Raw genomic sequence first — 21,781 nt, 5'->3', positions numbered from 1 at the left:
CAGCAGAGCACAAGGCCTGTACGGGCACATATCAGCCCCCCCATAGACAGCAGTGCACAAGGTCTGTACGGCACATATCGGGCCCCCATAGACAGCAGTGCACAAGGTCTGTACGGCACATATCGGCCCCCCATAGACAGCAGAGGACAAGGCCTATACAGCACATATCAGCCCCCATAGACAGCAGTGCACAAGGTCTGTACGGCACATATCGGCCCCCCATAGACAGCAGAGGACAAGGCCTATACAGCACATATCAGCCCCCATAGATGGCCGTGCACAAGGCCTATACAGCACATATCAGCCCCCCATAGATAGCAGAGCACAAGGCCTATACGGCACATAATGGACCCCCCATAGATAGCAGAGGACAAGGCCCCACACCGAGGTGCAGCAGCCATAGTGCAGACTCTGGAGGACACGACCTGCGCACCATTAGCATTTGCATATTGTCCGTGCAGCAGGTAATTATGTGATGCTGTCACCGCTGCTTCCCGAGAATTGTTTCCTTCCCTCTGCCGGTGACGTAGGAGCTTCCTTGTGACAATCCGCCCTTACATCACCTGCAGAGGAAACATCATCTCCTCCACCTGCAGAAAGCCGCAGCCCCACAGAAACCCCCTGTGAGGAATACGGGTGTCACCGCTCGCCCACTAAATCCCCCGAATAGTAAATTCTTCTGTGAATTGAATTACAAAACTCCACAAGCTGTGTCCATGGGAAGATCTCCTGGTGCCATACTGCTAATATGGGCGAGATGACAACCCCCAACATATCCTAGAAATGAGACAGTGGAAAATGGATAGGCGGCATTCTCAGTGATGTCACCGCTGATCTCTAGTGATGGATAGGAGGCATTCTCAGTGATGTCACCGCTGATCTCTAGTGATGGATAGGCGGCATTCTCAGTGATGTCACCGCTGATCTCTGGTGACGGATAGGAGGCATTCTCAGTGATGTCACCGCTGATCTCTGGTGACGGATAGGAGGCATTCTCAGTGATGTCACCGCTGATCTCTAGTGATGGATAGGCGGCATTCTCAGCGATGTCACCGCTGATCTCTAGTGATGGATAGGCGGCATTCTCAGTGATGTCACCGCTGATCTCTGGTGATAGATAGGCGGCATTCTCAGTGATGTCACCGCTGATCTCTAGTGATGGATAGGCGGCATTCTCAGTGATGTCACCGCTGATCTCTAGTGATGGATAGGCGGCATTCTCAGTGATGTCACCGCTGATCTCTAGTGATGGATAGGAGGCATTCTCAGTGATGTCACCGCTGATCTCTGGTGATGGATAGGAGGCATTCTCAGTGATGTCACTGCTGATCTCTGGTGATGGATAGGCGGCATTCTCAGTGATGTCACCACTGATCTCTGGTGATGAGGAGGCGGCATTCTCAGTGATGTCACCGCTGATCTCTGGTGATGAGGAGGCGGCATTCTCAGTGATGTCACCGCTGATCTCTGGTGATGGATAGGCGGCATTCTCAGTGATGTCACCGCTGATCTCTGGTGATGGATAGGCGGCATTCTCAGTGATGTCACCACTGATCTCTGGTGATGGATAGGCGGCATTCTCAGTGATGTCACCGCTGATCTCTGGTGATGGATAGGAGGCATTCTCAGTGATGTCACCGCTGATCTCTAGTGATGGATACATTCTCAGTGATGTCACCGCTGATCTCTAGTGATGGATAGGCGGCATTCTCAGTGATGTCACTGCTGATCTCTAGTGATGGATAGGCGGCATTCTCAGTGATGTCACCGCTGATCTCTAGTGATGGATAGGTGGCATTCTCAGTGATGTCACCGCTGAGCTCTGGGGATGGATAGGCGGCATTCTCAGTGATGTCACCGCTGATCTCTGGTGATGGATAGGCGGCATTCTCAGTGATGTCACCGCTGATCTCTGGTGATGGATAGGAGGCATTCTCAGTGATGTCACCGCTGATCACTGGTGATGGATAGGCGGCATTCTCAGTGATGTCACCGCTGATCTCTGGTGATGGATAGGCGGCATTCTCGGTGATGTCACCGCTGATCTCTGGTGATGGATAGGCGGCATTCTCGGTGATGTCACCGCTGATCTCTAGTGATGGATAGGCGGCATTCTCAGTGATGTCACCACTTTGATTACTTACCGTATTTTTCGACTATAAGACGCACCTAGGTTTTAGAGGTGGAAAATGGAAAAAAAAATTAAGCAAAAAATGTGGTCATGATGCCCTGTTAAGGGGGAGGGGGTCTGCTGCTGACACTGTTATAGGGGTAATGTCCCCCAATTCTGTTAATATCCCCCATCCTGGTATATATGGCCCCCACCTCGCTGTTATACGTGGCCCTCATCCCCATCTTGGTATGCATGGCACCCCTCATCCCCATCTTGGTATGCATGGCACCCCTCATCCCCATCCTGGTATGCATGGCACCCCTCATCCCCATCCTGGTATGCATGGCACCCCTCATCCCCATCCTGGTATGCATGGCACCCCTCATCCCCATCCTGGTATGCATGGCACCCCTCATCGCCATCCTGGTATGCATGGCACCCCTCATCGCCATCCTGGTATGCATGGCCCCCCCTCATCCCCATCCTGGTATGTATGGCACCCTTCATCCTGGTATGCATGGCACCCTTCATCCCTCTTCCTGGTATGTATGGCCCCCCCCTCATCCCTCTTCCTGGTATGTATGGCCCCCTCATCCCTCTTCCTGGTATGTATGGCCCCCTCATCCCTCTTCCTGGTATGTATGGTACCCCTTATCCCTCTTCCTGGTATGTATGGTACCCTTCATCCCTCATCCTGGTATGTATGGGCCCCCATTATCCCCATCCTGCTATGTATGTATGGCACCACTCATCCTGGTATGCATGGCATCCGTCATCCCTCTTCCTGGTATGTATGGCACCCCTAATCCCTCTTCCTGGTATGTATGGCACCCCTAATCCCTCTTCCTGGTATGTATGCCACCCCTAATCCCTCTTCCTGGTATGTATGGCACCCTTCATCCTTCTTCCTGGTATGTATGGCACCCCTAATCCCTCTTCCTGGTATGTATGGCACCCCTAATCCCTCTTCCTGGTATGTATGGCACCCTTCATCCCTCTTCCTGGTATGTATGGCACCCTCATCCATCTTCCTGGTATGTATGGCACCCCTAATCCCTCTTCCTGGTATGTATGGCACCCTTCATCCCTCTTCCTGGTATTTATGGCACCCTTCATCCCTCTTCCTGGTATGTATGGCCCCCTCATCCCTCTTCCTGGTATGTATGGCACCCTTAATCCCTCTTCCTGGTATGTATGGCACCCCTAATCCCTCTTCCTGGTATGTATGGCACCCTTCATGCCTCTTCCTGGTATGTATGGCATCCTTTATCCCTCTTCTTGGTATGTATGGCCCCCCTCATCCTGGTATGCTTGGCCCCCCTCATTCCTTTTCCTGGTATGCTTGGCTCCCCCCTCATCCTGATATGCTTGGGCCCCCCCTCATGCTGATATGTATTGCACTCTTCATCCCTCATCCTGGTATGTATGCCCCCCCTCATGCTGATATGTATGGCACTCTTCATCCCTCATCCTGGTATGTATGGCCCCCCTCATTCCTTTTCCTGGTATGCTTGGCACCCTTCATCCTGGTATGTATGGCCCCCCTTATCCCTCATCCTGGTATGTATGACCCCCCTCATTCCTTTTCCTGGTATGCTTGGCACTCCTCATCCTGGTATGTATGGCCCCCCTCATGCCTCATCCCTGTATGCATGGCCCCCTTCATCCCTGTATGTATTGCCCCCTCATCCTGGTATGCTTGGCACCCCTTATCTTGATATGCTTGGCACCCCCTGATCCCCATCACACTGCACACCAAAAAATAAACAATTATACTCCCCTCCTCTCTCCTCCAGCGCTGCGTCCTGCTCTGCTGTTGACCGGGATCTCACTGTGTGATCCGCGCATGGCGTCCTTGCCATGCGCCCTCACACTGTGAGATGCTGTGCCGGAATAGTCACTGCTCCCCACACCGGCACTGTGTGCATGGGGAGCAGGGACCATTCACTCTCCTTAATAGCATGCACGCTGTAGCCCCAGCGCATTACAAATATAGAAATATACACAAATGTCGTTTTATTCTTCTTTTCCCACAGTCGCCCTAATGAAGCCTTGAAGAAAGATTCTCCGTCTGCTGCCACTTTATCGGCTGCTAATCCCTCTGCCTCTGCTGTGGCCCCTAATTTATCTGGTCCTAAGTCAGCGAAAAGGGCCGATGAGTGGAAGGACCCCTGGCGTCGATCAAAGTCCCCAAAAAGGAAACTTGGCATGTCTGGCTCTCCCAGCCGGGGGCGCAGGCGGCGCCGCACCTCAGGGTCCTCTGATTCTGGATCCAATTCATCCAGGTAAATGTGCGCTGATCCATCCGCGGGGGTCAATCTGAACTGATCCAGTACCTGGTGGTCACGTGACCCATGTCTGTATATACCCTCTGACTGACACCTGCAAACAATAGCTCGTACTCTGGACAAGACTTGTGCCATAGCAAAATATTACTCACAACTGAGTTTGCTACAATTGTATCCAGTTCATGCTAAAGTCCTTGTCTTTGCTACAATGTATCAGTCTGGAGTCCAGGCTGTTTATGGTACAAACCCTCAGCTGTGAGAAATGACCCTGAATGAACTTGCCTGTGAGGTTTCCATTCATTTCCTATATAGTGGATGATTATTTGTGCTCTTCTTCCTCAGATCCTCTTCTCGCTCGTCTTCGTACTCGGGCTCCGGCTCCTCGCACTCTCGCTCCTCATCCTACAGCTCTTACTCCAGCCGCAGCTCGTTTTCCGGCAGCCGTTCCAGGTAACTTTTTTTTTATCTTTTTTTTCCTATTTGTTTATCTCCGACTCTAAAGGGTAAAATCTCCGCTATGAAAGTGGAAATAATGCCGGTCGGACCGGTCTGCCTCGTTACCGGGAACTGACACTTCAGGTGCGGAGCCGCCTTCCTGATTACTACACAAACTTGTGTCAATGAAAGTTTTTTTATTTATTTAAGCGGTGAGTAAGATTTCCTGGATCGCTGCTCACTGAGCCAGTGAAGTGGCTGATAACAGAGAACAATAATATCCAGCAGATCTCTCCAGTGGGTGTGGTGTAGTATAACTCACACCGCAGGGGGTGCACAGACATTAGGATTTGCAGTAGGGGGGCTTTTTGTTTTATCATCTGCTTTTGTCTTTAGGTCTCGATCTTTCTCCTCATCGCCGTCTCCGTCACCAAGGCCGTCTCCACATAAAGCCCCCGCCAAGGGCAAGGGAGACCCGATCCCAGCAGCCACCACCGCCGCCGCCGCTCCTAAAGGGTGAGTCCGAAATAAGGAGGCGCCGAGCTCATGCAACGGCTGCCATCATGCTTTGTATTGGGTACATACATCATGGCTGCGCTCGTCGTCGGCATTGGGAGACCCCTGTACACATTACATGGTCGGCTGACAGCCCCTCATAGACGAGGCTGTAATATATTTCTGGCTTCAGGGAGAAGATAATTGTAAAGAAGGCTGCACCCCCTCCAGCAGCAGCGGCAGCTCCCACCACCGCCGCGGCCACCACCGCTGCCACAGCCGCCACTGCTGCCGCACCCACTGCCGCACACGCTGCAACGGTGAAGCCTCCAAAGGTCGGGCCGGAAGCGGCAAAGACTGGCGAGAAAAGAATTGGCAGAACCAAAGAGCCAAAAAGGAAAGCGCCGCCAAGAAGGTAAGAAAGGTGACGACCCCCCAAGAGATCACTGATGCCTCGTCGTATTTATCAGGCTCTGTCATCTGCTACAGGAGGACCGTCAGCGGCAGCGTCACCGGCAGCAGCTACAGCGGCTCCAGCTCCGGCTCCCGCTCGCTCTCCAGGTCGTCACGTTCCACGTCCGCATCGCTCTCACCCTCTCCGTCTGCCTCTCGGAAATCCAGGTATGATGGCAGAACTGGAGGGCAGGAATGGTGCCGGTGTGTATGATGGGGCGGCTGCCGGGGGGCGAGGATGGTGCCGGTGTGTATGATGGGATGGTGCCGGTGTGTATGATGGGGCGGCTGCCGGATGGCGGGGCTGGTGCCAGTGTGTATTATGGGGTAGCTGCCGGGGGGCAGGGATGGTGCTGGTGTGTATGATGGGCAGCTGCCGGAGGGCGGGGACGGTGACGGTGTGTATGATGGGCGGCTGCCTGAGGGCGGGGACGGTGCCGGTGTGTATGATGGGCGGCTGCCGGAGGTCGGGGACGGTGCCGGTGTGTATGATGGGTGGCTGCCGGAGGGCGGGGACGGTGCCGGTGTGTATGATGGGGCGGCTGCTGGAGGGCGGGGATGGTGCCGGTGTGTATGATGGGGCAGCTGCCGGAGGGTGAGGATGGTGCCGGTGTGTATGATGAGGCGGGTGGCGGGAATGGTGCCGGTGTGTATGATGAGGATGGTGCTGGTGTGTATGATGGGCGGCTGCCGGACGGCGGGGACGGTGCCGGTGTGTATGATGGGATGGTGCTGGTGTGTATGATGGGGCGGCTGCCGGAGGACAGGGATGGTGCCGGTGTTTATGATGGGGCGGCTGCCGGATGGTGGGAATGGTGCCGGTGTGTATGATGAGGATGGTGCCGGTATTATGATGGGGCTGCTGACGGAGAGCAGGAATGGTGCCAATGTTATGATGGGGCGGCTGCCGGAGGGCAGGGATGGTGCCGGTGAGTATGATGGGGCTGCTGCCGTATGGCGGGGATGGTGCCGGTGTGTATGGCGGAGATGGTGCCGTTCTGTATGATGGGGCGGCTGCCGGAGGGCAGGGATGGTGTCGGTGTGTATGATGGGGCGGCTGCCGGATGGCGGGTATGCTGCCGGTGAGTATGATGGGGCGGCTGCCGGAGGGCAGGGATGGTGCCGGCGTGTATGGCGGAGATGGTGCCGTTCTGTATGATGGGGCGGCTGCCGGAGGGCAGGGATGGTGTCGGTGTGTATGATGGGGCGGCTGCCGGATGGCGGGTATGCTGCCGGTGTGTATGATGGGGCGGCTGCCGTATGGCGGGGACGGTGCCGGTGTGTATGATGGGGCGTCTGCCGGATGGCGGGGATGGTGCCGGTGTGTATGATGGGGCGGCTGCCGGAGGGCAGGGATGGTGCCGGTGTGTATGATGGGGCGGCTGCCGTATGGCGGGTATGCTGCCGGTGTGTATGATGGGGCGGCTGCCGTATGGCGGGGATAGTGCCGGTGTGTATGATGGGGCGGTTGCCGGACGGCGGGGATGCTTCCGGTGTGTATGATGGGGCGTCTGACGGATGGCGGGGATGCTTCCGGTGTGTATGATGGGGCGGCTGCCGGAGGGCAGGGATGGTGCCGGTGTGTATGATGGTGCTGCTGCCGGAGGGAAGGGATGGGGCCGGTGTGTATGATGGTGCTGCTTCCGGAGGGCAGGGATGGTGCCGGTGTGTATGATGGTGCTGCTGCCGGAGGGTCGGGACGGTGCTGGTGTGTATGATGGTGCTGCTGCCGGAGGGAAGGGATGGGGCCGGTGTGTATGATGGTGCTGCTTCCGGAGGGAAGGGACGGTGCTGGTGTGTATGATGGTGCTGCTGCCGGAGGGTAGGGATGGTGCCAGTGTGTATGATGGTGCTGCTGCCGGAGGGCGGGTATGCTGCCGGTGTGTATGATGGGGCGGCTGCCGTATGGCGGGGATGGTGCCGGTGTGTATGATGGGGCGGCTGCCAGAGGGCAGGGATGGTGCTGGTGTGTATGATGGGGCGGCTGCCGGAGGGAAGGGATGGGGCCGGTGTGTATGATGGTGCTGCTGCCGGAGGGTAGGGATGGTGCCGGTGTGTATGATGGTGATGGTGCCGGTGTGTATGATGGGGCATCTGCCGGATGGCGGGGATGGTGCCGGTGTGTATGATGGTGATGGTGCCGGTGTGTATGATGGTGCTGCTGCCGGATGGCGGGGATGGTGCCGGTGTGTATGATGGGGCGGCTGCCGGAGGGAAGGGACGGTGCCAGTGTGTATGATGGGATGGTGCCGGTGTGCATGATGGTGCTGTTGCCGGAGGCCGGGGATGGTGCCAGTGTGTATGATGGTGCTGCTGCCGGAGGGTAGGGACGGTGCTGGTGTGTATGATGGGGCGGCTGCCGGACGGTAGGGACGGTGCTGGTGTGTATGATGGGGCGGCTGCCGGAGGGATGGGATGGTGCTGCTGCCGGAGGGTAGGGACGGTGCTGGTGTGTATGATGGTGCTGCTGCCGGAGGGAAGGGATGGGGCCGGTGTGTATGATGGTGCTGCTGCCGGAGGGTAGGGATGGTGCCGGTGTGTATGATGGTGCTGCTGCCGGAGGGCGGGTATGCTGCCGGTGTGTATGATGGGGCGGCTGCCGTATGGCGGGGATGGTGCCGGTGTGTATGATGGGGCGGTTGCCGGACAGCGGGGATGCTTCCGGTGTGTATGATGGGGCATCTGCAGGATGGCGGGGGTGGTGCCGGTGTGTATGATGGGGCGTCTGCCGGATGGCGGGGATGGTGCCGGTGTGTATGATGGTGCTGCTGCCGGAGGGTAGGGACGGTGCTGGTGTGTATGATGGGGCGGCTGCCGGACGGTAGGGACGGTGCTGGTGTGTATGATGGGGCGGCTGCCGGAGGGATGGGATGGTGCTGCTGCCGGAGGGTAGGGACGGTGCTGGTGTGTATGATGGTGCTGCTGCCGGAGGGAAGGGATGGGGCCGGTGTGTATGATGGTGCTGCTGCCGGAGGGTAGGGATGGTGCCGGTGTGTATGATGGTGCTGCTGCCGGAGGGCGGGTATGCTGCCGGTGTGTATGATGGGGCGGCTGCCGTATGGCGGGGATGGTGCCGGTGTGTATGATGGGGCGGTTGCCGGACAGCGGGGATGCTTCCGGTGTGTATGATGGGGCATCTGCAGGATGGCGGGGGTGGTGCCGGTGTGTATGATGGGGCGTCTGCCGGATGGCGGGGATGGTGCCGGTGTGTATGATGGTGATGGTGCCGGTGTGTATGATGCTGCTGCTGCCGGATGGCGGGGATGGTGCCGGTGTGTATGATGGGGCGGCTGCCGGAGGGAAGGGACGGTGCCAGTGTGTATGATGGGATGGTGCCGGTGTGCATGATGGTGCTGTTGCCGGAGGCCGGGGATGGTGCCGGTGTGTATGATGGGGCGGGCGGCTGCCGGAGGGAAGGGACGGTGCTAGTGTGTATGATGGGATGGTGCCGGTGTGTATGATGGTGCTGCTGCCGGAGGGCGGGGATGGTGCCGGTGTGTATGATGGTGCTGCTGCCGGAGGGTAGGGACGGTGCTGGTGTGTATGATGGGGTGGCTGCCGGACGGTAGGGACGGTGCTGGTGTGTATGATGGGGCGGCTGCCGGAGGGAAGGGACGGTGCCGGTGTGTATGATGGTGCTGCTGCCGGAGGGTAGGGACGGTGCTGGTGTGTATGATGGTGCTGCTGCCGGAGGGAAGGAATGGGGCCGGTGTGTATGATGGTGCTGCTGCCGGAGGGCAGGGATGGTGCCGGTGTGTATGATGGTGCTGCTGCCGGAGGGCGGGTATGCTGCCGGTGTGTATGATGGGGCGGCTGCCGTATGGCGGGGATTGTGCCGGTGTGTATGATGGGGCGGTTGCCGGACAGCGGGGATGCTTCCGGTGTGTATGATGGGGCGTCTGCAGGATGGCGGGGGTGGTGCCGGTGTGTATGATGGGGCGTCTGCCGGATGGCGGGGATGGTGCCGGTGTGTATGATGGGGCGGCTGCTGGAGGGCAGGGATGGTGCCGGTGTGTATGATGGGGCGTCTGCCGGATGGCGGGGATGGTGCCGGTGTGTATGATGGGGCGGCTGCCGTATGGCGGGTATGCTGCCGGTGTGTATGATGGGGCGGCTGCTGGAGGGCAGGGATGGTGCCGGTGTGTATGATGGGGCGGCTGCCGGAGGGAAGGGATGGTGCCGGTGTGTATGATGGGGCGGTTGCCGGACAGCGGGGATGCTTCCGGTGTGTATGATGGGGCGTCTGCCGGATGGTGGGGATGGTGCCGGTGTGTATGATGGGGCGTCTGCCGGATGGCGGGGATGGTGCCGGTGTGTATGATGGGGCGGCTGCCGGAGGGCAGGGATGGTGCCGGTGTATATGATGGTGCTGCTGCCGGAGGGCGGGTATGCTGCCGGTGTGTATGATGGGGCGGCTGCCGGAGGGCAGGGATGGTGCCGGTGTGTATGATGGTGCTGCTGCCGGAGGGAAGGGATGGGGCCGGTGTGTATGATGGTGCTGCTGCCGGAGGGTAGGGATGGTGCCGGTGTGTATGATGGTGCTGCTGCCGGAGGGCGGGGATGGTGCCGGTGTGTATGATGGGGCGGCTGCCGGAGGGAAGGGACGGTGCTAGTGTGTATGATGGGATGGTGCCGGTGTGTATGATGGTGCTGCTGCCGGAGGGCGGGGATGGTGCCGGTGTGTATGATGGTGCTGCTGCCGGAGGGTAGGGACGGTGCTGGTGTGTATGATGGGGCGGCTGCCGGACGGTAGGGACGGTGCTGGTGTGTATGATGGTGCTGCTGCCGTAGGGCAGGGACGGTGCCGGTGTGTATGATGGGATGATGCCAGTGACGTGTATGTGCCGTTGTATCAGGATTCTGGACCTTCAGTGTATATGGATTTGTAGGACCTGATGATGCAGGTGGAGTTGTTGCTGCCGCCGCCGCCGCACCCTAAATGTTGCCCTGTGCACTGAATACCTGGTGAAGGGTGCCCCCGCAGTTAGAGCCTGGTATTACTAGGATGAAGCTGGATTAGGAGGGGCGTTGAGTTAATAATGGCTATTTTAAGCAGTTGCCAGTTAAGCGATTGCCTGTACATTATAAGGCAGTGTGGCCCGGCCGCTCTCATACAGCGATATTACTCGCCGGCCCTTTGCCACATTAGATCCCTGTGATCGTGAATGATCTCTGATCCGCTTTCGTCGCTCGCTGTGATCGCTTCTCTGGTGTTTTCTCTGCACATCTTTACACCCGAGCAGCAGATCCAGGTGATCCGTCCCAGCAGCGGAGGGGGCGGCCGTGTCCTTTACGATGTGGGGACGGTGCTGGTGTGTATGATGGGGCGGAGATCCAGGTGATCCGTCCCGGCAGCGGAGGGGACGGCCGTGTCCTTTAGGATGTGGGGACGGTGCTGGTGTGTATGATAGGGCGGAGATCCAGGTGATCCGTCCCGGCAGCGGAGGGGACGGCCGTGTCCTTTAGGATGTGGGGACGGTGCTGGTGTGTATGATGGGGCGGAGATCCAGGTGATCCGTCCCGGCAGCGGAGGGGGCGGCCGTGTCCTTTAGGATGTGGGGACGGTGCTGGTGTGTATGACGGGGCGGAGATCCAGGTGATCCGTCCCGGCAGCGGAGGGGGCGGCCGTGTCCTTTAGGATGTGGGGACGGTGCTGGTGTGTATGATGGGGCGGAGATCCAGGTGATCCGTCCCGGCAGCGGAGGGGGCGGCCGTGTCCTTTAGGATGTGGGGACGGTGCTGGTGTGTATGATGGGGCGGAGATCCAGGTGATCCGTCCCGGCAGCGGAGGGGGCGGCCGTGTCCTTTAGGATGTGGGGACGGTGCTGGTGTGTATGATGGGGCGGAGATCCAGGTGATCCATCCCGGCAGCGGAGGGGGCGGCCGTGTCCTTTAGGATGTGGGGAAGGTGCTGGTGTGTATGGTGGGGCGGAGATCCAGGTGATCCGTCCCGGCAGCGGAGGGGGCGGCCGTGTCCTTTAGGATGTGGGGACGGTGCTGGTGTGTATGATGGGGCGGAGATCCAGGTGATCCATCCCGGCAGCGGAGGGGGCGGCCGTGTCCTTTAGGATGTGGGGAAGGTGCTGGTGTGTATGATGGGGCGGAGATCCAGGTGATCCGTCCCGGCAGCGGAGGGGGCGGCCGTGTCCTTTAGGATGTGGGGACGGTGCTGGTGTGTATGATAGGGCGGAGATCCAGGTGATCCGTCCCGGCAGCGGAGGGGGCGGCCGTGTCCTTTAGGATGTGGGGACGGTGCTGGTGTGTATGATAGGGCGGAGATCCAGGTGATCCGTCCCGGCAGCGGAGGGGGCGGCCGTGTCCTTTAGGATGTGGGAACGGTGCTGGTGTGTATGATGGGGCGGAGATCCAGGTGATCCGTCCCGGCAGCGGAGGGGGCGGCCGTGTCCTTTAGGATGTGGGGACGGTGCTGGTGTGTATGATGGGGCGGAGATCCAGGTGATCCATCCCGGCAGCGGAGGGGGCGGCCGTGTCCTTTAGGATGTGGGGACGGTGCTGGTGTGTATGATAGGGCGGAGATCCAGGTGATCCATCCCGGCAGCGGAGGGGGCGGCCGTGTCCTTTAGGATGTGGGGACGGTGCTGGTGTGTATGATGGGGCGGAGATCCAGGTGATCCGTCCCGGCAGCGGAGGGGGCGGCCGTGTCCTTTAGGATGTGGGGACGGTGCTGGTGTGTATGATAGGGCGGAGATCCAGGTGATCCGTCCCGGCAGCGGAGGGGGCGGCCGTGTCCTTTAGGATGTGGGGACGGTGCTGGTGTGTATGATGGGGCGGAGATCCAGGTGATCCGTCCCGGCAGCGGAGGGGGCGGCCGTGTCCTTTAGGATGTGGGGACGGTGCTGGTGTGTATGATGGGGCGGAGATCCAGGTGATCCGTCCCGGCAGCGGAGGGGGCGGCCGTGTCCTTTAGGATGTGGGGACGGTGCTGGTGTGTATGATAGGGCGGAGATCCAGGTGATCCGTCCCGGCAGCGGAGGGGGCGGCCGTGTCCTTTAGGATGTGGGAACGGTGCTGGTGTGTATGATGGGGCGGAGATCCAGGTGATCCGTCCCGGCAGCGGAGGGGGCGGCCGTGTCCTTTAGGATGTGGGGACGGTGCTGGTGTGTATGATAGGGCGGAGATCCAGGTGATCCGTCCCGGCAGCGGAGGGGGCGGCCGTGTCCTTTAGGATGTGGGGACGGTGCTGGTGTGTATGATGGGGCGGAGATCCAGGTGATCCATCCCGGCAGCGGAGGGGGCGGCCGTGTCCTTTAGGATGTGACATTTCACGGTTCAGCCGCTCTACCTGTCGTAGGAATGTCACGTCTCCGCACTTTAATATTTGCACTTTCCATCATAGCCGCACGTTCCTCTTCTTGTGTATTTTTCCTCAAATCGGTATAAATTTAGGTTGTTTTTTTTTTCCCCGTCCTGGTTAGACATGTATACATTCATGCATTACTATGGTGGCGTGGAACTACAACCCCCAGCATGCACACACAGTTTAAAAATAACCTGGGAAGTGCATGAAAAGTAGTTCCCTTGCAGCAGAGGTTTGGGGTTGTAGTCTTTTATGCAGGGGGACGCGTTGGGTACGAGGTATCTGGTGCATCACCAGGAAAACAGCGGTGACTTTCGCCTCCCACTCGCTCCCGGCGCTGCCCATCTGCTTTCTAAAGAATAAATTTGGGGATTTCATAGTAAATGATGGTATAATTTAGGATTAGAGGAAAATAACTTTTGGGAATGAAGGTGGCACGCTGTGTCGGGTGGAGAAAACTGTGTTAAACTTTATTTATTCTGCAAAATGTTGGTAGAAGGCAAAACCACGGGAACATTGTTGTGTCCTAGTCCTCATTTATTAAGGTTTCTGCTTGCTGTCAGCCATGTTTTGTCCCCATTCACATTCGATGTACTGTCCATATTCACTGACAGCAAGCAGAGAATCCGGATAATGGGGAAGGATTGAATTGCAAAGTTGTGATGCTTTTGGTCTGGGGTTCGGCGGCACGGTGACCGGTAATTGCGCGTTTTTCTCCCCGCAGGTCTCTGAGCGTCAGCAGCGTGTCGTCCGTCTCCAGCGTCTCATCCTCCAGCAGTTCTGTGCGCAGCGCCGACTCTGAGGACATGTACGCCGACCTCGCCAGTCCCATCTCCTCCGCCAGCTCCCGGTCCCCCACGCCTTTACAGCCGAAAAAGGAGAAAGGTAACCCACCCTGCAGACCCCCTTCTCCCTGTGATTGTATTTTAGTGGATCTCTTTCCCCCCAGTGCATTCGATTATTTGTTGTGATTTATAAAGTCTCATCCGATTTATTTGTAGCGTCTGAAAAAAACAAAAAGAACGACCAGCGGCCTAAGGAAGACAAAAGAACCCGCGATCACATTACCGTCGCTGCCGCCGCGCCACCGCCACAACCGCCAAAGACCGCTCCAGCAAAACCGCCGAAACCCATCAGTGGCAGCAAAATGGTTCCCCAGCCCCCGGCGGCGCCGTCCCAGGCCCAGAGCGGCTTCAGCGCCCACAAGGACATCAAGCTGACGCTGTTGAGCAAGGTGATGTAACGCGCCTGGCACTGCCATTAGTCACACATTTGCAGAAGCGATGACATTCCTGCGATTCTTCTGCCTCCGCATGGGTTAAGTTTCCTCATTTACGTTACGTCAGTAACTTCCCATTAACCAGAGCAGAAATATTCAGCGGAGGATTCGCTGGCTGCCGGCCAAGCAGGAGGATATGCAGCACGGAAACCCCGATAAATCACTGATCCGCCTGGCAGCGGCCCGTACTTTCCTGCTCCATCCTCATGATACAGGGGAAAGTTTTAGATGTAGTCGGAGCGATAATCTAATCCCCCCCCCTTCCCCAGTGACCATTAATACGGCTGCTGCGTTACAGCAAAACTTCCTGGACAAAGTTTTGGAAAGTTTTGTGGCGGCCATATTGGTGATCCATTCCAAATCAGACGTGTTAGTCGCTTCGGTTTTAGTTCTCAGGTATGTTTAATATTGTTGAGGTCGGTCGTACGGCGTAATCTCTGAAATATTGAGGATAGTTGTCCTCAATTTTCATCTTTTTGGCCCCGTGATCAGTTTCAGTCCACGAGCTGTGACCCATTCCGCAGATCATAACTCAGCATTGTGTCTCCATACAGAGCGCTGATAAGGGAAGCAGGAAGCGGTACGAGCCCTCAGACAAGGACAGGCCGGGCTCCCCCCCTGCCAAAAAAGCCAACGTGTCCCCCGAGCGAGGTAAGATCAGATGTCGCACACATGGGGGGGGGGGGGTGTAACGTGGGGACAGGCGGCACCCGCTGCATCAGGGTCAACATTAACATAAAGGTAAATGGCCACAAAAAAAGGAAATAAAAAAGACAAAATGGAAAACCAAATAGCGCAGACTAATTTGTGATTACTTGGAAATTGTGCGCCCCACCGGTCAGTGTTCACACGGCTGTAATCGGCCTACGAAGGGGCGTTTTGATGCAGTTTGTGTCCTGGTTTCTTGTTCACAATGACAAACGGTCAGATTAAATCAGAAATGCTATGATCACCAAGCGCAAGCAGTCTAAAGGCGGCGACAGCTCTTAACTCCTCGGCTTCAACAGTTTAGAAATGTGATCAAGAAACTTCCTACCGATTGAGCTGTCGAGACGTCTAGGACGAGAATCGACGAATCATTGGAAAGTCGGCTTGAAATGCGGCAAAGTAATTTCATAGAAATGTCTTCAGGTGGAGACATCGGGAGCGATGGGATCGAGCCGTACTGTACGCTGCACTAAACAGGGCAGTGGCCGAAAGAAAGGTATAAAAAGGCACGGAGCTACAAAAAATAACACAATCCTATAGAGAATAGTGCCCCCCTACAGTGACGGACACCGCAGGAGCCTAGAGAGAAAAGTGCCCCCCTACAGTGACGGATGGCGCAGGAGCCTAGAGAGAAAAGTGCCCCCCTACAGTGACGGACACCGCAGGAGCCTAGAGAGAAAAGTGCCCCCCTACAGTGATGGACACCGCAGGAGCCTAGAGAGAAAAGTGCCCCCCTACAGTGACGGATGGCGCAGGAGCCTAGATAGAAAAGTGCCCCCCTACAGTGACGGATGGCGCAGGAGCCTAGAGAGAAAAGTGCCCCCCTACAGTGACGGACACCGCAGGAGCCTAGAGAGAAAAGTGCCTCCCTACAGTGACGGACACCGCAGGAACCTAGAGAGAAAAGTGCCCCCCTACAGTGACGGATGGCGCAGGAGCCTAGATAGAAAAGTGCCCCCCTACAGTGACGGATGGCGCAGGAGCCTAGAGAGAAAAGTGCCCCCCTACAGTGACGGACACCGCAGGAGCCTAGAGAGAAAAGTGCCCCCCTACAGTGATGGACACCGCAGGAGCCTAGAGAGAAAAGTGCCCCCCTACAGTGACGGATGGCGCAGGAGCCTAGAGAGAAAAGTGCCCCCCTACAGTGACGGATGGCGCAGGAGCCTAGAGAGAAAAGTGCCCCCCTACAGTGACGGATGGCGCAGGAGCCTAGAGAGAAAAGTGCCCCCCTACAGTGATGGACACCGCAGGAGCCTAGAGAGAAAAGTGCCCCCCTACAGTGATGGACACCGCAGGAGCCTAGAGAGAAAAGTGCCCCCCTACAGTGATGGACACCGCAGGAGCCTAGAGAGAAAAGTGCCCCCCTACAGTGACGGACACCGCAGGAGCCTAGAGAGAAAAGTGCCCCCCTACAGTGACGGACACCGCAGGAGCCTAGAGAGAAAAGTGCCTCCCTACAGTGACGGATGGCGCAGGAGCCTAGAGAGAAAAGTGCCCCCCTACAGTGATGGACACCGCAGGAGCCTAGAGAGAAAAGTGCCCCCCTACAGTGATGGACACCGCAGGAGCCTAGAGAGAAAAGTGCCCCCCTACAGTGACGGATGGCGCAGGAGCCTAGAGAGAAAAGTGCCCCCCTACAGTGACGGATGGCGCAGGAGCCTAGAGAGAAAAGTGCCCCCCCTACAGTGACGGACACCGCAGGAGCCTAGAGAGAAAAGTGCCCCCCTACAGTGACGGATGGCGCAGGAGCCTAGAGAGAAAAGTGCCCCCCTACAGTGATGGACACCGCAGGAGCCTAGAGAGAAAAGTGCCCCCCTACAGTGACGGACACCGCAGGAGCATAGAGAGAAAAGTGCCCCCCTACAGTGACGGACACCGCAGGAGCCTAGAGAGAAAAGTGCCCCCCTACAGTGACGGACGGCGCAGAAGACGATAGAGAAAAGTGCCCCCCTACAGTGACGTATGGCGCAGGTGTCTATGGAGAAAAGTGCCCCCCTACAGTGACTGACACCGCAGGAGCCTAGAGAGAAAAGTGCCCCCCTACAGTGACGGACACCGCAGGAGCCTAGAGAGAAAAGTGCCCCCCTACAGTGATGGACACCGCAGGAGCCTAGAGAGAAAAGTGCCCCCCTACAGTGACTTACACCGCAGGAGCCTAGAGAGAAAAGTGCCCCCCTACAGTGACGGATGGCGCAGGAGCCTAGAGAGAAAAGTGCCCCCCTACAGTGATGGACACCGCAGGAGCCTAGAGAGAAAAGTGCCCCCCTACAGTGATGGACACCGCAGGAGCCTAGAGAGAAAAGTGCCCCCCTACAGTGACGGACACCGCAGGAGCCTAGAGAGAAAAGTGCCCCCCTACAGTGACGGACACCGCAGGAGCCTAGAGAGAAAAGTGCCTCCCTACAGTGACGGATGGCGCAGGAGCCTAGAGAGAAAAGTGCCCCCCTACAGTGATGGACACCGCAGGAGCCTAGAGAGAAAAGTGCCCCCCTACAGTGATGGACACCGCAGGAGCCTAGAGAGAAAAGTGCCCCCCTACAGTGACGGATGGCGCAGGAGCCTAGAGAGAAAAGTGCCCCCCTACAGTGACGGATGGCGCAGGAGCCTAGAGAGAAAAGTGCCCCCCCTACAGTGACGGACACCGCAGGAGCCTAGAGAGAAAAGTGCCCCCCTACAGTGACGGATGGCGCAGGAGCCTAGAGAGAAAAGTGCCCCCCTACAGTGATGGACACCGCAGGAGCCTAGAGAGAAAAGTGCCCCCCTACAGTGACGGACACCGCAGGAGCCTAGAGAGAAAAGTGCCCCCCTACGGTGACGGACACCGCAGGAGCCTAGAGAGAAAAGTGCCCCCCTACAGTGACGGACGGCGCAGAAGACGATAGAGAAAAGTGCCCCCCTACAGTGACGTATGGCGCAGGTGTCTATGGAGAAAAGTGCCCCCCTACAGTGACTGACACCGCAAGAGCCTAGAGAGAAAAGTGCCCCCCTACAGTGACGGACACCGCAGGAGCCTAGAGAGAAAAGTGCCCCCCTACAGTGATGGACACCGCAGGAGCCTAGAGAGAAAAGTGCCCCCCTACAGTGACGGACACCGCAGGAGCCTAGAGAGAAAATTGCCCCCCTCCAGTGACGGATGGCGCAGGAGCCTAGAGAGAAAAGTGCCCCCCTACAGTGATGGACACCGCAGGAGCCTAGAGAGAAAAGTGCCCCCCTACAGTGACGGACACCGCAGGAGCCTAGAGAGAAAAGTGCCCCCCTACAGTGACGGACACCGCAGGAGCCTAGAGAGAAAAGTGCCCCCCTACAGTGACGGACACCGCAGGAGCCTAGAGAGAAAAGTGCCCCCCTACAGTGACGGACACCGCAGGAGCCTAGAGAGAAAAGTGCCCCCCTACAGTGACTGACACCGCAGGAGCCTATAGAGAAAAGTGCCCCCCTACAGTGACGGACACCGCAGGAGCCTAGAGAGAAAAGTGCCCCCCTACAGTGACGGACACCGCAGGAGCCTAGAGAGAAAAGTGCCCCCCTACAGTGACGGACACCGCAGGAGCCTATGGAGAAAAGTGCCCCCCTACAGTGACGGACACCGCAGGAGCCTATGGAGAAAAGTGCCCCCCTACAGTGATGGACACCGCAGGAGCCTAGAGAGAAAAGTGCCCCGCTACAGTGATGGACACTGCAGGAGCCTATGGAGAAAAGTGCCCCCCTACAGTGACTGACACTGCAGGAGCCTAGAGAGAAAAGTGCCCCCCTACAGTGACGGACACCGCAGGAGCCTATGGAGAAAAGTGCCCCCCTACAGTGACGGACACCGCAGGAGCCTAGAGAGAAAAGTGCCCCCCTACAGTGACGGACACCGCAGGAGCCTAGAGAGAAAAGTGCCCCCCTACAGTGACGGACACCGCAGGAGCCTAGAGAGAAAAGTGCCCCCCTACAGTGACGGACACCGCAGGAGCCTATGGAGAAAAGTGCCCCCCTACAGTGATGGACACCGCAGGAGCCTATGGAGAAAAGTGCCCCCCTACAGTGACGGACACCGCAGGAGCCTATAGAGAAAAGTGCCCCCTACAGTGACGGACACCGCAGGAGCCTATAGAGAAAAGTGCCCCCCTACAGTGACGGACACCGCAGGAGCCTAGAGAGAAAAGTGCCCCCCTACAGTGACGGACACCGCAGGAGCCTAGAGAGAAAAGTGCCCCCCTACAGTGACGGACACCGCAGGAGCCTAGAGAGAAAAGTGCCCCCCTACAGTGACGGACACCGCAGGAGCCTAGAGAGAAAAGTGCCCCCCTACAGTGACGGACACCGCAGGAGCCTAGAGAGAAAAGTGCCCCCCTACAGTGACGGACACCGCAGGAGCCTAGAGAGAAAAGTGCCCCCCTACAGTGACGGACACCGCAGGAGCCTAGAGAGAAAAGTGCCCCCCTACAGTGACGGACACATCAGGAGCCTAGAGAGAAAAGTGCCCCCCTACAGTGACGGACACCGCAGGAGCCTAGAGAGAAAAGTGCCCCCCTACAGTGACGGACACCGCAGGAGCCTAGAGAGAAAAGTGCCCCCCTACAGTGACGGACACCGCAGGAGCCTAGAGAGAAAAGTGCCCCCCTACAGTGACGGACACCGCAGGAGCCTAGAGAGAAAAGTGCCCCCCTACAGTGACGGACACCGCAGGAGCCTAGAGAGAAAAGTGCCCCCCTACAGTGACGGACACCGCAGGAGCCTAGAGAGAAAAGTGCCCCCCTACAGTGACGGACACCGCAGGAGCCTAGAGAGAAAAGTGCCCCCCTACAGTGACGGACACCGCAGGAGCCTAGAGAGAAAAGTGCCCCCCTACAGTGACGGACACCGCAGGAGCCTAGAGAGAAAAGTGCCCCCCTACAGTGACGGACACCGCAGGAGCCTAGAGAGAAAAGTGCCCCCCTACAGTGACGGACACCGCAGGAGCCTATGGAGAAAAGTGCCCCCCTACAGTGATGGACACCGCAGGAGCCTAGAGAGATAAGTGACCCCCTACAGTGACGGACACCGCAGGAGCCTAGAGAGAAAAGTGCCCCCCTACAGTGACTGACACCGCAGGAGCCTATGGAGAAAAGTGCCCCCCTACAGTGACGGACACCGCTGGAGCCTATGGAGAAAAGTGCCCCCCTACAGTGATGGACACCGCAGGAGCCTAGAGAGATAAGTGACCCCCTACAGTGATGGACACCGCAGGAGCCTAGAGAGATAAGTGACCCCCTACAGTGACTGACACCGCAGGAGCCTATGGAGAAAAGTGCCCCCCTACAGTGACGTACGGCGCCTGAGCCTATGGATAAAAGTGCCCCCCTACAGTGACGGACACCGCAGGAGCCTATGGAGAAAAGTGCCCCCCTACAGTGACGGACACCGCAGGAGCCTAGAGAGAAAAGTGCCCCCCTACAGTGACGGACACCGCTGGAGCCTATGGAGAAAAGTGCCCCCCTACAGTGACGGACACCGCAGGAGCCTATGGAGAAAAGTGCCCCCCTACAGTGACGGACACCGCAGGAGCCTATGGAGAAAAGTGCCCCCCTACAGTGACGGACACCGCTGGAGCCTATGGAGAAAAGTGCCCCCCTACAGTGACGGACACCGCAGGAGCCTAGAGAGAAAAGTGCCCCCCTACAGTGACGGACACCGCAGGAGCCTAGAGAGAAAAGTGCCCCCCTACAGTGACGGACACCGCAGGAGCCTATGGAGAAAAGTGCCCCCCTACAGTGACGTATGGCGCCTGAGCCTATGGAGAAAAGTGCCCCCCTACAGTGACTTATGGCGCCTGAGCCTATGGAGAAAAGTGCCCCCCTACAGTGACGGACACCGCAGGAGCCTATAGAGAAAAGTGCCCCCATTATCAGTGACGGACGGATGTACAGATCCACTGATTTCTGAAGGTTTTCGCTATACCTGTTAAGCCCCTGTATACGGAGCAGAGCGCTGCACATCATGGCTGCCAACAAGGGAGGACTGGATAGACATGGGGGGTGTTCAGGAGTCAGGACTGTGACCTGAGTATTACATTAGGGGTTGGGGGGGGGGCTTCTTGTTTTACCGGCGGACCCTGACATTGTAATGGTCGCCGTATCTGCCGTGCAGACGGCGGCCCCTCTTGTTACCGGATTCCTCCGGAGGAGCGGTGATCGGGCTGATTTTAATTATTTTGTTCCTTTTTGTGCTGTTTATACAGCGGGGGGAGGGGGGATCCTCTCCGCTACGTGAAACCTGCTGCAGATAAAATAAGCTCCTGTCACCCGACAAGGAAAGGGTTCACTTACTAAATCCGCAACGTCAGAGTAAATATAGAAAGTGGAAAGCGGAGGATTTCTATTTCTGCTGAGATATAATTAGCTGTAGATCCGAGCGCAGATTGTACAAGTCATGAATGATGCGTTAATGACTTTTTTTTTTTTTTTTCCCCTTTTCTCGTCTTCTCTGCAGCAGCGGCGCGAGACCGCAAGCAAATGGGAAAACCGCCATCACCGAAAGTCGATCGCCAGCGTATGCCCAATCTCAAGCCGCCTCTCACTCAGCCAGACAGGTACGTGAAGGGTCCCCTACACAGCGCCCCCCCCCTGTGCGCAGGTTGTACGTGGTACAAGGTCTTCAGCCCTGACTCCGGTGTTCGCTAGTGTCCACGTCTCCCGTGCGTAATCTGTTTTTTGGGTTTTTTTTCCTGC

The 21,781-nt window shown here is 57.6% G+C and overlaps 1 protein-coding gene across 1 annotated transcript in view; it reads left to right on the top strand.

Moving 5' to 3' along the window:
* ZC3H18 (zinc finger CCCH-type containing 18) overlaps positions 1-21,781 on the top strand; it is an 80,607-nt gene that overhangs the window by 58,111 nt on the left and 715 nt on the right. The window contains exons 10-18 of the mRNA XM_073659712.1: positions 4,150-4,398; positions 4,744-4,851; positions 5,233-5,352; positions 5,525-5,746; positions 5,821-5,952; positions 13,827-13,987; positions 14,104-14,336; positions 14,936-15,032; positions 21,543-21,642. Coding sequence (XP_073515813.1) covers positions 4,150-4,398; positions 4,744-4,851; positions 5,233-5,352; positions 5,525-5,746; positions 5,821-5,952; positions 13,827-13,987; positions 14,104-14,336; positions 14,936-15,032; positions 21,543-21,642 — 1,422 coding nt within the window. The remainder of the gene's footprint in view (positions 1-4,149; positions 4,399-4,743; positions 4,852-5,232; positions 5,353-5,524; positions 5,747-5,820; positions 5,953-13,826; positions 13,988-14,103; positions 14,337-14,935; positions 15,033-21,542; positions 21,643-21,781) is intronic.

Source organism: Phyllobates terribilis, unplaced genomic scaffold (genome assembly GCF_046119375.1).
Source record: "Phyllobates terribilis strain yellow unplaced genomic scaffold, ASM4611937v1 Scaffold_14__1_contigs__length_39327217, whole genome shotgun sequence".
Classification (NCBI taxonomy): Eukaryota; Metazoa; Chordata; class Amphibia; order Anura; family Dendrobatidae; genus Phyllobates; species Phyllobates terribilis.
The sequence above is the reverse complement of the archived record's forward strand: the minus strand, read 5'-3'. Positions and strand labels throughout refer to the sequence as shown.